The sequence below is a fragment of the Lissotriton helveticus genome, chromosome 7 (genome assembly GCF_964261635.1).
Source record: "Lissotriton helveticus chromosome 7, aLisHel1.1, whole genome shotgun sequence".
Taxonomy (NCBI): Eukaryota; Metazoa; Chordata; class Amphibia; order Caudata; family Salamandridae; genus Lissotriton; species Lissotriton helveticus.
In genome coordinates, this window is record NC_136068.1 from 446679460 (window position 1) to 446695587 (window position 16128).

General features: G+C 39.0%; 1 protein-coding gene across 4 annotated transcripts in view; it reads right to left on the bottom strand.

Annotated features, from left to right (window-relative positions):
- Positions 1-207: 207 nt before the first annotated feature.
- LOC144768587 (sulfotransferase 1 family member D1-like) overlaps positions 208-16128 on the bottom strand; it is a 353317-nt gene continuing 337396 nt past the window's right edge. For all 4 annotated transcript variants that reach the window (XM_078652379.1, XM_078652378.1, XM_078652377.1 and 1 more), the window contains one exon: positions 208-396. In XM_078652379.1, the coding sequence (XP_078508505.1) occupies positions 284-396 (113 nt within the window). In that variant the 3' untranslated portion in view covers positions 208-283. The remainder of the gene's footprint in view (positions 397-16128) is intronic.

A 16128-nucleotide genomic window follows, 5' to 3' on the forward strand; every position in this document is an offset into this window, starting at 1 on the left:
ATACAGATCTTAATATGGTTTAGGATTTTTAAGTCCAGCTTGCAATCCCGTCACTTGACTTTCACAGCTGTAGTGTCTGAGATGTAACACAGAGCCCATTTGCCACTTGCTGATATTCGTGAGCAGCCACATAGGTTCTGTTTAACAATTTGATAATCTAATATTCACCTGTAGGGTGAGAAGTAAAGAGAGCAACAAACAATCATGTGAGAATACACTATTTAACATTTATTTGAAATGTGAGTTCGGCTCAACTGGATCGGTTGCCCAGTTTTGATGACACTCAGATCTCATCCCTGAAGCTCAGCAAACTGCCTTCCATGTGTCTTGCATAGTTTTCCTTGAACCTCTCATTCTGGGCAACGGTGAAGTAATTTTTCCAGTCTCCGGCCACCCCTGGGAGGTAAAAAAAAACGATGTCAATGAAGAAATATATTGATTTGTTAGCTCTTCAAGTGTCAAGGAGGGATCATCACAAGTTGTCAACTTCAATAGGATGCTATGTCTGTTTTGGTAGCGACACCATGCTGTGATCATTTAAGGGTCTAAATACTATGATGCTGAACCTCTTACTGCCAAATACCCACAAGGGAACGTTTGCACAAGTTAAAATTAAAAAAGAGAACAGTTGTAAAGTAAAAGATGAGGTATTAACATGCAATTGCTATTAACATAAAACTGTTAGTTGTCACAACAAAATCTTTCTAAAGGGACTATATAAAATAAAAGCATTGTTATTAATAAACAACCTGAAATCAATAACAATGGAACTTAACTGAAAATAAGTAATAATTTACAAATGAACACTACTGTAACCTCCCAAAATAAGCAAAAGATCCTAAAAGAAGCAGGCAATCCACTAAATATATGAATTGTCTATGGTTAGAAGCTACAACTACAAGGCGTCAGCTCCTGAATATAAATATATATCTTTTATATACAGATGTGGCGAGTATAATACCCTTCTCCTCATTCAACAATAATAATAAGTAGCATATTTACACTCGGCACATCTCTATATATGGTTCATGCCATAGTATGGCATTTTTGTGTCTTTGTTTTGTTTAAAATGTATTTTACCAAAAACCGGAGGAGAAGGGTTATATTTGGGCAGTATGGTAAAATCACATTGAGCAAGCCTCTTGAGCATTATGAGGATTGTTTATCTGTGAAATCATTGTTACATATAGCATGTGTAGTAGAAAGATACATGTTTCTCATTTAAATTTTGCGGTACAGTGAATATATATATATGTGTGTGTGTGTGTGTGTGTGTGTGTGTATATATATATATATATATATTACCTACTGGCGGTCGCCAGTAGGTATATATAGTTAGGATTTTTTCTCTATGGGATTTTTGAAAATTCTATGTCTAATAACTTTGCCGTTTGTGGACGGAATTGGCTGAAATTTTCAGGAAAATGGCACATTTTGTTTCTGAGCAGCCTTTGAAAATTTGGGGGGGGTTCGTCAAGGGGGGGCCGAGAAAAAAGGGGGGTCCCAAAACGCGTTTTTCCCATGTTAATTTCCATAGGGCGGTTGGCCTCACTTTTAGCCCGAACGGCTGAATGGATTTGCACGAAACTTGGCAAAATTGTAGGGACTGGTAGCCCGATGTGCCTTTTGTAGGTCTCAATATATGTGCTCCAGTGGATTTTGAGAAATTAACGTTTAAAAAAAGATATATATCTGTAACAGCGGACCGGGCAGCGGCCCAGGACGCGTACTTTTCGCGCAACGGAGCTTTGTGAAGCGAAGCTGATTGGTTCTCCGGCGTCTGTCAACATTCCAAACAGTCCGTAGCGGCCGCCATCTTGTCTCTCGGTAGGATCGAGAGACAAGAGGAGGCGAAAGCGAAGGGGCAAATGACCATAAGGGGGAATAGTAGATCCTCGCTGACCCCCTAGGTTTGATGTGGAGGTTTTAAAAGGGCCCCGCGGGGCAAAAAAAAAAATAATAATAATAATCGAACGGCTGAATGGATTTGCACGAAACTTGGCAAAATTGTAGGGACTGGTAGCCCGATGTGCCTTTGCTAGGTCTCAATATATGTGCTCCAGTGGATTTTGAGAAATTAACGTTCAAAAAAAGATATATATCTGTAACAGCGCTCCGCTTCGCGTACTTTTCGCGTTACGGAGGTTTGCGAAGCTGATTGGTTTTTCGGCGTCTGTAAACATTCCAAACAGTCCGTAGCGGCCGCCATCTTGTCTCTCGGTAGGATCGAGAGACAAGAGGAGGCCAAAGCGAAGGGGCAAATGACCATAAGGGGGCATAGTAGATCGTCCCTGACCCCCTAGGTTTGATGTGGAGGCTTTGAAAGGTTCTCGCAGGGCAAAAAAATATATACCGTTTTTTTAGTTTTTTTGCGTGGAGTGCGCTCGGTTCGCGAACCGGGAAGCGTTCTGGGGAGCGTACTTTCTTGAAAATTAGTGAAAAAAGTTAGAGTACAATAATAATTGTGAGTGATCAGATGTAGGGTAGCTCTGAGAAGAGCTTTTGGGTTTATGGTACATTTAGGTACTTATAAGTAGGTACCAATGCACATTCTTAAATTCAGAGTGAAAACTCTGTTGCCCTCATCTGAGAAGTGAACTCCATCTCCTCTGTAGATATCTTGCATGTAGTAACGCAAGTTATTGTTGTAGAGGGAGCCCATTCCATGGTCTCTCATGTAAGCTGAAACAGATTTGTTTACATGCTTCCTCGACTTCTCAATTTGTGGACAAAATTGGTTTGACCACCTCCATTTCTGTCTTTGGCATATATTTGAATATACCAAGGCAGTCTGAGGAAAAAGTGCCATCAATTGCTCAAAGGTGTCCTTTAAAAGCATTTCCAGACCTACCCCAGTCAAAGTGCCCAAATCATTACCTCCACAGTGCACAATTAACAGGTCAGGTTTGGGCAAATGCATAAAGGTTTTCACCAATGGTATCAATTGGTGACATTTTAATCCTCTGTGGCCAAACCACTTAATTTCCACATCTTGTAAATTGAGGTTAGGTAAATTCCTGTTTTCAGCGTACCTTTGAGCCCAATATATGTAACTATGTCCAACAATCCAGACAGAAAACATGGCGAGAGAAGGTTCTGCTGCAGTCAGATGAAGTGTAGCAATGAAATGGCAGTTGAAAAAATGAGAGTGTAAAATGAAAAAAACTGAGGAGTTTCTGTGTTAATGAAGTAGTAAGAGTGATTGGTGGATTTTGATTGCTGAAAACAGAAAGTTAGTGTGAATGGATGAGTTCGTTGAAAGATGTATTTTGAGTGGCGAAGAAAAAATCATTAAATGAAAGAATGCTCTGGATATGCAGGTGCACTGAGAGTTCAGAGTTCAATTGCAACATTGTTGTGTGAGAGGTCTTGCAAGAGGTGGTTGCTATGCAGAAAAAGCAGAGAGGGGGCAGAGGGGGGAAGGGTTTTGCTTTGAAAAAAAGTGAGGGAAGAGTTTTGATTGGGTGACATGAGAGATATGTGTGAGGAATTACAGCATTTCTGTGCTTTTGATAGCTGCAGACTCTGGAGTGAATACCTTTTGCTCTGCTGAAGACAAATTGGTGTGTTTCTGAGACTGTTTTGAAACTCAAAGTATTTGCTAAGGTGAGAAAAGATTTCTTTAATTTAGATAGAAAATAGTGTGCTTTAAGGAGAAAATTATGAAGAAAGTTGTGTTTTTCAAATGTTGCTTTGTCTCAAGTGTTTCACAAATAGATTTTGTTTCTTTGAGAAATTGTAATTGGAGAAAATGTGAAGTATTAGTACTGACAGGGCTTTTATGTGCATAGGAGCTGTGGAGTGTTTTCAAATTATGACTTGTAAATCGTTTTTGAGAAAAAGCAATGGTTTTAATATTGATGAGAAGGACATAATGGTGTCTGCTTCTTTATAAGGTAATTGAGAGTCTGTGATGTTATTTTTCCCATTTCAATGTAAGAAGTTTGTCTGTGGAGCAAATTGCTTGTAAATATGCTCCCACCTGTGCATGCCAAATTTAGATTTTGAATGTTTCCGTTACATAGGCATGTTAAAGGTGACGGAAAATGCTGCAAAGGCAATCAAAAAATGCTTTTATGTGTCTTAAGGACATTTTAAGTCATTTCCCCATGTGCAGTGTTTTCAAATTATGAGTTGAAAATCGTTTTTGAGGTAAAGGAATGTTTTCAAAATTTATGTGCGCCATATGACCCCAAATTTCTTTTTCAGGGGTGCAGCAGGGTGTTCTTGAGACACCCCTGCACCGTCGGAAAAATTCGTAATTTGCGATGAGGTAATTGCTAATCGCAAATTGTACCTTCATTCCTATGGGCCTCCTGCTGCATGGAAATGAATGGGTAATTTGTAATTAGCAAATAGGTCATCGCAAACTAGGAATGGTAAAGAATCGCTATTTATTTCTTAAAGTTCGCTATTTAGGAAATGCAAAAAACTTTGATGATACATATGGCGGTTTATCTCTAACAAGATAAGAAGCATAGGGATAGATTTATGATGACTGGCGCATCATTAGGGATGTGTTAGTCATTCTGTGCCGCTGTTCCGTCACCTATGGTGTGCTGCATTTACAATGCGGCGCATCATGGGGCAAAAACAGCACAGATGCGTGACGTATTTGTGCCGTAAAGTTGGCGCATTGCTGGAGTTGTATCGCAAGTGTGATGAAGCTCCAGTAAGGTTGAGGGGTGCCCCTGTCGCAGGGTTTCTGTTCTGACACAGAACTGTGGACAGAGGATTGGAACCTCGGCGAATTAGGGTGTCCCAAAACTCACCTTAGTAATCAAAACCCCTTAGCAAGCTAGGTACAGTGACACATTGGATATAACAAACTCTCAATGTTTAGACAATCCAGAATATGAACTTATAGTACCTCAGGATACGTGGAACTCATGAACAGTCGGTCGTTATATATTTCTTAGAAACGAGAACATGGAGTTAAGAAGAACACATGTGTATTTGAAATGTTTATTTACTAATGCCGTCTTCTCAGGCGTAGTATCTTAGATTATACAAGTACACATATTATCAGTAGCAAAATTACCAGCATAGTTAATAGTACATAAAAAGCGAATGGTGACAGTATGTTAACATGCTGTAAATGAATAAGAGTTAGCAACACTTATAAGCAGCCGCGGGCCGTGGAGGGAGTTACGGTGGGCAGGGAGGCGGGGAGGGGGAGGGGCAGGGTGGAGAGGGCTTCACCCTGCCCCTCCCCCTCCCCGCCTCCCTGCCCCACCGTAACTCCCTCCACGGCCCGCGGCTGCTTATATCTCACCCTCCCTAATACACATAATATATTATTTGCTAAGAAGGTCTCTTTGTGTTGGTTTAGGGCGTGCCGATACTTTAGTGTCTTAGATTTGAAGGAATCACATCAGCATAGAAAAGATAATCCATATGCCGTGCTTAATATCGCCAACGGCATTGTGCCATAATATTCTAGCATGCGATTGCGGAACAGTGTCAGCAGCTGCAGGGCGGGAGCTTGCACAGGAGGGACATCCATATTTAAAAATGTAAAAAAGCACAAGAGCGTCCGCTGGTAATGCAAGTAAAAATGGGAATCCACGAAGCAGAGTGGAAAAAATAGAATGTAAGAAAGCAGGGATGACTCCAAAGATTTTCTCAAATGAAGTCACGAGACCACTGGTAACAACTTTAAAAAAGTGCGCCAGGCTCTTTGTGGAGGATGCGTTAGAGATAGTCCGAACCATCTTGCTGAAATGGAAAGGCGAATCTGTATTTAAAAGGGTCTGCAGCTCTGTACGGGTGTTCGCTGTGTGAAGGACGAAAGTTTCACGGGCCGAACTCAAGGCCACCTCTCTCTGAGACAAAATAGCTCTTATTCTTGCCATGCCGTTGAAATGTGCTGCCAAGGTTGGTATTTGTGGCCAGATTGAAAACTCCCTATGTTCATGTGTGGGAGGAAATAGAACATTTCTGCAGCAAATAACCCGTTCATTTACTGTTACGATAAAATGAATACTTTTAATTAACCCAGAACAATCTTCATTATTGAGCATCAAATAACTACCATTTTCCAAGAACTTGAACGTGGGGATGATAGCAGGAACTGGTGTGCCTTGCAACACGCAAGCCATATTTGGTCGGTGTTTGTTGCATGAACCGTGTAACTGTATGTGCCTACACATTAGTGAATGATCTGGCGTCTCAGTGCATTCCTCTCCATTCAGATAAAGTTCTTGATCATCTTTGAAAATCTGTATGTGTATGGAAGCGACCAGACTTGATGAAGAAAACCACTACCTAAAGGTTAATAACGACCTATTGGTATATATTTCATACAATTTGAAAACTTATATAAAGCAAAAGGCAGCGTTATTAAACCGTGGATAAGGCACGTTGCCAAAGCAGTCAACCTTTTGGATTTATACTGGAAATGTTAAAGGAAGAATTACGGAGTAGGGCCTGTAAATCTTTAATAGACAACGAGTAAAATTACTCCAACCATCGTATTCCTCTAACTCCGGGATAGTAGGGGTGTTTAATTTTTTAGAAGTAGCCAATCCAAAGCATTTGGTCTGGGAAATTGTTTCATTCACAAACAACATATGTTTTGGGATGAGACATGCACGGTGGAAAGCCTCAGTGCCTTGTACCTGCCAGGTTCGTGAACCCCAAACTGATGTAGATCCTGGATATTTTTACTCTGTATTACGTTAGCATGGTCTCATTACTGGTTTAAACGCCATTTTTCCTTTTTTGTAACTTCTGCACACGACACTTAGTTGTTGCTTTAGCTTTCAGCCTACCTGCGTCAAGATCTATGCCTGCTTCAAGCAGGCGCAGGGTTTTGATGTAGCTTTGTCCTATCTGATTGTAAATGCGGCACACCGTGGGTGGCAGAGCAGCGGTGCACGTTAACTGGTGCATCCCTGGGGATGTGCTAGTTAATATAAATCTGCCCCTTTACATTTAATTATGTGCAGGGGACACAGAGTAGGTGAGGTTTATCCAAGGTTAAGAAGAGATGAGTCCTGTTCAGTGAAAAATTGGAGATAGGCTTCAGTATATTATATACTTAAGTAGTGTGTTAAGTTTTTGATGACTGTTATTAATTTACTGTTGGGTAATAGTGGTTAATAACATTTTTTATTATATTTTACCACAGATTCAACTGCAGATTATTTCAAGATTTTAGGATGCCTAGCAAAGAAAGAGTAAGAAAGGCTGGAAAACGTCAAAGACAGCAGGAGCATGGAATATTGCAGCAGTCCTCTAACAAAAAGATTTGTCAAGTCACCAAGAAAGCACCGGGTAAGAGTCGAAAAACAGTCATAAGAAATATGTGTAGTAAAAAAAATATTACTACAGAAAATGTTTCACTCCAGAAAAGGAGAATGAATTCAAATGGTAAGGAAAGGCCAATGAGAAATGTTACTGCTAGAGTAAGAGATAACTCTATGCATGAAAGTAGAAGGAAACAACAGTTTAGGGATATTCGTAAACGAATGTTCCGCAACAGGATAATTGGGAATTTGTTAAAAAATATTAAGAAAGGTCAGCAGAAAGTGGTTTTTTATAAGAGAAAAAAAATAGTTGAGAAAGTTATTGATCAGGCATTTGAAATTAAACGTAAGTTATTTATTTTGACAATCAATAGAATTAGGAAGCTAAACAAGGTAATTTATGATTTCAAAAGAAATAGTAGATGGAAGAGAATAGTTAATCGTAGTAATTTTTGTGAAGTTTTTTCTGGAGAATGGATGCATAGTTCAAGCTCTGAGGCATTTTTTAATGAGGAGAGTTATTTCCAGGATAATGATTTGGTGCATGCAGTTGACACCAGTGGTCGAGCTTATGAAGTGAAAGATGGTTGTCCAGTTGAAAAAGAAAAACTTGTGAGAACAGAGATAGAAGAGGTGTTAGGTAATGAGGTTTTAGGGAGACGTCCTAAGGGTCCTGTGTACACCTGGAAGTGTAGTAGTATTTGCAGTGTACGACAGGATTCCATCAATTTGCTTTGTGATTTTATACGGTCATTTAGTAAGAAAAGTTTGAAGCAGAAAATGAAGTTGTTGCAAGAATTAGATCCTTGCAGAGTGAGAGAAGTGATAGGTTTGCATGGTCATTCACTGGCTTGTCTTTCCAGGAGAGTATGCCAGAGTGTTTTTCATCATTTCAGGATGCTAGCAGTGCATCATAATAAAGTGAGGAAATTAGTTAGAATGTTGTATTATGCTAAGAGTCCAGCAATTATGCTTAAACAATTATGCGCTGCTCTTTTGCATGGTTCTGAAATAGATGTGAAGAATATATGTGAAGAAATTGAGTTTTGTTACTTTGGAAGTAAAGAGGAGAATGTTGAAATTGACCAAGAAGAAGAGAGTAATGTGGAAGATAGTGTACAGGTTTCCAGTACAGATAATTTCCAGAGGGAAATTGCGACGTTTGAGGTGAAATCAAGTGAGAGGCCAAATTTCACTTGTGTGTGTTGTCGACGCACTTATTATAAGAATCAGACTAAGTTAGTGGATTTATATGGAAAAAGTGAAAGGGAAAATAATAGTGAATGGAAGGATTGTACAACATACTTGATGGTAGAAAATTGTTTTGATTTGGGATTGGATCAACGTGTGTGTACTTATTGTTGTAACAAATTAAATCAAAACCAGATGCCTGCTAGAGCAGTTCATAATAATCTGGAATTGGTTGAAATTCCTTCTGAATTGAAGGATTTAAATACTTATGAATCTATTTTGATTCAAAGTATCCATCCCTTTCAGGCTATTGTAAGAATGGAGCCAAAGACAGGGAAATTGCCTCCATCAGATTTACAGAGAGGATTAAAGGGAAGAGTTGTTTATTTGCCTCTAGATTTGAAGAAAAACATTAACACAATTGAAGTAGAAAAAGTGGAAGAGGAACCTCTGGTTATCTTAGTTAATGGGGTTCCGACAAAGAATAAGAAAATATGGCAAGATTTAGTAGATGTTAGAAAAGTCAAAAGGGCAACATTGTATTTGAAAAAATATAATAAATACTATAAAAATGTATATGTTGCAGAAGAGGAAGTAAGTGAGGAAGAGGATAGCGATTTGTGTGCTGGTCAAATTGAGAAAGTAGAACCCTCTACTAGTGAAGAAATATATGAACATTATAGTGTTCATCCTTTGCATTCCAAGGAAGTCATGGGGAATGCTATTGAGTTGTTTCAAATGAAACAAGCGAAAGGGAGTCCCATTAGTGTTTGGGAGGAAAGTTTGGAAGCTCGGTGTTTCCCACAGCTTTTTCCAACAGGTCAGGGAGGAAGATATGATGAGCGACCTCATCAAATTCCTGCTTCTGAATACCGGACTTTGCGATTGTATGCAGGAGATCCTAGGTTTCGACAATGCATTCCTTATTTGTTTCATCTCCTGTTTGAAAGCGATCTGTCTGGACTGTCATATGCAGTGAACCACATCTTGAAAAGTGGTATACACATGCAAAACATCTCGGCAAGTGACTTTATGGATAAAGTCAATGTCCAAGACAGTATTTTGGATTCTCACCTGATTAATCTCATGGCGTGTCAGCGTGGTACTAATGAGTACTGGTACCGTCGTCATGGTGATTTAAAATGTATGCTGAGGAACTTAGGAACTCCCACATGGTTCCTCACTTTGAGCTGTGCTGAGTATGGCTGGGAAGACTTACTTGAATTTCTACGAGAGGCAAATGCTAACGTAGAAAACATCGAATTCAAGACACCCGGAGAACTGTGCTCTTTGGATCCAGTCAATGTATGTAGGTACTTCAATCATAGATTTGAAGGTATGATGTCTTTCATCATGAATAAGAAGAATCCACCTCTTGGAGAGGTGTTGGATTTCTTCTGGAGGAAGGAGTACCAAGCAAGAGGTGCTCCTCATATACATATGTTGCTATGGATCAAGGATGCACCTAAATTTGGAACGGATGCAGACGACTCAGTGATGAGTTTCATAGAACAGTATTCTACGTGTGCTGTTCCAAACGCAAAGGAGAAAAAAAGCCTAAGAGAAAAAGTTCTACGTTTCCAAAGCCATCGATGTGGAAAGTACTGTCGTCGTAAATTCCGGAACAAAGACAAGTTCTACACCAAATGTCGTTTCGGCTTTCCACGATCGGTGATTTCTAAAGGAAGAGTGAACAGTTTGATGTCTTCGCTGCGACATAATGTGATGAAGAAATCACCTAAAAACACATACAATTTGAAGAGGAACGAAGAGTCTAAGTACATCAACGACTACAACCCGGTGATTTTGTCCATGTGGAATGCTAACATGGATATACAGTTTGTGGCTGATAACTGTATGGCTGTGGCTAGGTATGTGACATCTTACATCACCAAAAAAGAGAAGACAGAATTGAAGGATATGTGGGAGGACATTTCCCATGAAAAGAGCCTCAGCAAGAAGTTGTACAGTTTCAGTCTGAAGATGTTGTCGCATCGAGAAATCGGAGCTTACGAATGTTCTGACCGGTTGTCTTCAGCAAGTCTCTATGCCAAGTCCAGGAGTATCGTTTGGGCGAGTGTTGGTCTTGCTGCAACGCGTAATCGAGTTCTGAAACCTGTGCGGGAAATTGAGTATTTGGCGGAAAAGGAGCCAAACAGTACCGACATTTTGAAGAGCAACATGTTGGATACATATTATCCAAATCGAAGCAGTCACCTCGAGAATGTTTGTCTGTATGAGGTTCTGCAAAATTACATATTCAAGAGGAACATCAAAGAAGATACTGAGAAAGGAGTGTATGCTGTAATAGGAAGTGAGGGATGTCTGGTCAAGCAAAGAAAATGCCACTTGATAAACCATCGAAAATTGAGTGGCGAATCTCCTGACAAAAAGGAGTTTTTCTATTTAGAACTTTTGCAACTTTTTAAGCCTTGGCGTGCAGAAGAGGAACTGCTTGGAGATTTCCTCTGTTACGAAGACTCTTTCAATGCTGCCAAGGAGACCATAGAATGTCCTGCTTTTCCCAAATATGTAGAAATGTTGAATGTGGAAATTGAGCAGGAAGCAACGATTGCAGCCGAGATTGCCAGAGACAGTTCTCAGGACAGTCAGAGTTCTGCTTCATTGAGTCAGGATCCACTAGGAGGACCTCTTATCGAAAATGAAGCTGCCACTGCTATGAATGAAGTGGAAAGAGCCATGGCACATGCTCAGGAGGATGCGGTTAACTTAGAAGAGTTGGAAAGACAACTCAACGTTGAGCAGAGGAAAATATATGACGAACTTACCATGCAAATTGATCATGGATTAAGTCATGACAAGAAAGAGTGCTCATGTACGTCGTTGAAGCCTGTCCGACTGTACGTGAGTGGAGAAGCGGGAACTGGAAAAAGTTTCCTTATTAAAGCAATTTCATGTTATTTGCAGGAAAGGACAGAGTCATCGCTGTCTTGTGTTGTCACCGCTCCAACTGGACTGGCAGCACATAACATTAAAGGGATTACTTTACATCGTTTACTGATGCTGCCAGTGGAGCATGACAACAAATTAGAATATCACAAGCTATCTGGAGATGCTTGTTTTGAAGTTTCAAGAGTCTTGAGGAAAATTAAACTTCTTATCATTGACGAAGTAAGCATGGTTTCCAATGTCATGCTTGCCTTTGTGCATTTGAGAATGCAAGAAGTTCTCAAAACAGAGTATGATGTGTTATTTGGTGGCAAACACATCATTGTTTTTGGAGATCTTCTGCAGCTGACACCAGTGAAAGGGCAACCTGTGTTCAAAATGCTCACGCATGAAGATACCAGGAAGTGCTTAGGGAGTATTGGCAACGTCAATATATGGTTAAACTTCAATTATGCTGAACTGCATGAAAATATGCGTCAGGCAAAGGATGAAGTTTACAAGACTATTCTACAAGATGTTAGAATTGGAAAAGTGACCGAGCATGGGAAAGAAGCTTTACATGCACGATTACTGACAAATTTATATCCAGACGAAGATGTTGTGCCTGAGAATATTTTTCAGAAAGTTACTGAGAAAAAATCTGGAATATGTTTGATGCCAACTCTTGCAGAATGTGCCAAATTCAACAACAAAATGTTGCATTTAGAAAAGCAAGAGATTGTGAAATTGGAAGCTATTGACAGAGTAGAGCATATGCGATCAACAATTATTTTGTCTGAGAATCTGAAAACAAAATTGGATTCATTAGAGAAGAGTATATCTAAAACTGCGGGTTTTGAAAAGACTCTGAATGTGTGCTTGAACTGCCGTATAATTTTAAGAAGGAATTTACATGTTGAAAGAGGTCTGGTAAATGGATCAATGGGTAATGTTGTTGATTTTGTGAAATACAGAAATAGAGATGGAATTGAATTTTTAAAAATTAAATTTGATGGCATTGAGGAAGTACAGCTAATTGCTCGTTGTTCTGCTAGATTTTTGCTTGTAAAAGACTTATATGTTCGTCGTAAGCAGTTTCCTGTTTGCTTGGCATATGCGGTGACAATCCATAAATCGCAAGGTTTAAGTGTAGACTGTGCATTGGTGAATATTGGCAGTTCTGTGTTCAAGGAGGGTATGGCATATGTGGCATTGTCACGAGTTAGGACTTTATCGGGATTGTACTTGATTGAGTGTGATGTCACAATCATTTGTGCGGATCTAGATTGTGTTAAGGAATACAATAGGTTGAGAAGAGAGTATGCGCCACATTTGCCTCAGTATCCTTTGTTTGAGAAACGTGTGGTAGGCCGGAAACGAAGAAATGTGACCAATACTGGGGAGGTTGTAGCAAAAAGACGAAAAGTTGATGAACCTGAAATTATAAGCAGAAACAAAAAGGATTCTGTTGAAGATGTTGTTGGTTTTCAATTTGAAAACAGTTCTGGTGTCAACTGCTATGCTAATGTAGTGGTTAATGTTGTCTTTTCTCTAGAAACTTTAAAAGAACAGATTGTGGTCAATTCGGATCAAAGATTTTGCAGTTTGTTAAATTCTGTGTTAGAGAAATGTAGCACTGATAGAACAAACATAGAAAGTGTGTCTGAAATTCGAAATCTGTTAGACAGATGTTCAGGCCAAACACAATTCTCTCAAAATAGTCAGCAAGATTGTCAGGAGTTTTTAATGTATATGCTTGATGTATTGCATGATGAAGGTGTAGATGTAGATCACCTGTTTGGGCTTTCTTATCAATGGCAGCATGACTGCGAGAACTGTAGGGTATCAGCTACTACTAGTGTAGACTCAGAAAGATTTATATATTTAACTTTGCCAGACAGTAAATCAGTCTCTTTTAATAAGCTAGTAAAAGCAGCTGATCACAACATGGAGTGTAGCCAATGTAAATCTGAAATGATGTCCACATTATTTATACGAACATATGGCCAGTATGTCATTTTAATGTTCCAACGATGTAGGCCTGATGGAACAAAATTGACAACTTTAATTAAAAAGTTTGTGGCTTCACAGTTGTCAATATCAGGAAGGACTTTTGTAACTGTAGCAATTATATATCATGATGGTCCTTCAATAACATCAGGACATTATACAGCTTATTTAAAGTGTAGAAATGGCTGGTCATTCTGCAATGATTCTGTTTTAATTTTCAAAAAAAAATTGCCATATGACCTTAAAAACTCTTACCTGGTGTTTTTAAAACCAAAATTTTAGGGAAAGAATCTCGGGATGTGCTCTGAGGAATTTCAAGAAGTTCTCATGGCTCCTACACTATTTGGCCTTGACGATAAGTGTAGTACAGAGACATAACTTTTTACCATAACACTGGACGTTATTGAGAAATACGTGCACTTTGAATGAGTTCAGAAAAACTATTTCTTTTTATAAGCTAATTGAAGCAGCGAATCAAAACATGGAGTAGAGGGAATGTAAGTCTGCAATGCTGTCTACTGTTTTACATTGCTTTGTGATTAAAAGTGATGTAGAGAATTAAATAATTGTACTAGTCATAAAGGTAGTGTAAGTCTGCTTCATAGTAAGCAGTATCAGTGTGATAGGAAATGTAGAACATGATTGAGCAAGAAGGGGAAGATATTACTAGTCCAGGATTGTGTAAATGATCTTCAACATTTTAATTCTGAAAGTTGCGAAAATGCGAAAAGACGGGATTGGCTTACAAGAAATCCAAGAGTTATACATGGCTCTGACACGATTTGGCCTTGTGGAATCGTGTGGTAGAGAGCGAGAAGTCATTTATTGTATGTAACATGTTTTTGAAAACGATGGAGGTTTTCTTTCAGAAAGTGGCGGGTTGAAAGTAATAACAGCACAACAGAGTGTAAGCTGTTCATAGGACATCCTTGGCCGTCATGGAAAGTAAGTTAACTTTAAGGAGTTTTGAATTCTGATTTGTAATGTATGGGTTTTTTAAACACAATCATTTTGATTGTGTTTTTTTTTCCCCGCTGTTATATGATGAATACCTTCAAGTCACTGTTTTAGTGAAATTTGATACATTCTGAGAACAGCAAAAATAAACCATTTAACATGTATAATTAATTCTGTTCTGTTTGCATTTATGATGTACATGTAGAACTGTGTAGGAGGCATGGAGAAGGTGAGGCTTCTGTCAGTGTCAAAGTTGTGCATACAGTGCTCATATTCTACGTAGTCTTTTATATTTCATTACTTTCACTGTTTCTGACAGATCTAAAAAATTTTTTTTTAAAAGAACAGTAAGTATAAGGGAAGGAAACAGACAGTTATGTTAAAAGAAACACAGCTATAGGGAATAAACTAGGGATACTGTTACCCGCAATCCTCTGCTGATGATGTCACTGAGCATGTCATGAATGATGTAATATGTGACATCATCAGCAGTGGATTACGGGTAATAGTATCTCTAGTTTACTCCCCTATAGCTGTCTTTCTTTTAACATAACTGTCTGTTTCCTTCCCTTATACTTACTGTTCTTTTTTAAAAAAAAAATTTTTTGGTTCGCTTCCGGTTCGCGTACCGGGGAGCGAACTGGGAAGCGAACTAAGAGAAATAGAGGTTGGCACAGTTGCAAATATTGTACCAATTTTTTTATAACGGGGAGGTAGTTCTGAAAAGAACTTTTTTTTAAATTGTTTTTGTTGTTTTATATTTTTTTTATTATTTTTCTGAACATTTTTTTACTTTTTTTGAATTTTTCTGAACAGTTTTATATTTTTTTTGTTTTTTTTTCGGAGGGGGCAACGAAAACGATTCATTGTAAAGGGCTCAACAGGAGGAAGAAAACAAAAAAAAGAATTTATTGTTTGGGGAGTTTCGGACAAACATGAGCATGATTGTTAATAGCTCTGTTGATCAGAGTGATGCTACTTTCTGCGTAGCAAATGATTCCACTGCAATGTACGCAGACTTGTTTTACTTCACGAAATCTCGTTTGTATATTTGGCACCATCTCCCTGCCCTCTGGTCCCGTTACTTCCGGTACAACAGATCTTCTGGCCATAATAGGGAGATTATCTAGGTCGTCCTGTTCCTCTTCTTCCTCTTCTTGCTGAATTATAACTTTAGCAGGTGGTCCACTCTTCCTTGGATGTGGTGGAGGTGGTGGGGAAGCACCAGCTGAAGCTAGTAAAGAAGCCATTGCTCACTGGTAACAAAGGGTCTTTCTCTCACAATGATGAAAGTCAGAGTGAGGAAAGAAGGAGGGATTTTCACCATTTGGGAAAAAAAATAGTTCTCAACCAATGAAAAGTGTTCATTTTAGATCATATGACCTAGTCTTACATCATTAGGAAACCGAAAGTGAAATGAACCAATGAAAAGTGTTATTACCAAGTCACATGACCTGCTGTGTTTACGTTACGCGCTTTGCAGGGCCTCCCGGTTTGCTTCCAGAAACCTGTGCTTTGCGACTCGGTAAGCGTACGAGTTCGCTAACGTAGCACGTCATATGACGTATCACGCGACAACGCGAAACGTCATGCGGACGGGAGGCGTCACGATGTTGTTTTCTAACGCGGCAGTTGCGGTAAAGAAACGTTTACCGGCTCGCGGTCTATTTCGCGGCATCAAGGTCAGCTAACGGGAAGCTTCCCGATTCGCGAAGCGGGAACGAAGAAAAAAAAATATTTAAAAAAAAAATTATTCATAAACATATAAAATATATTTTTGGATTTAAAGAAGAATACATTTTACAGCTACAGATATTAGCTGTTAAAAAAC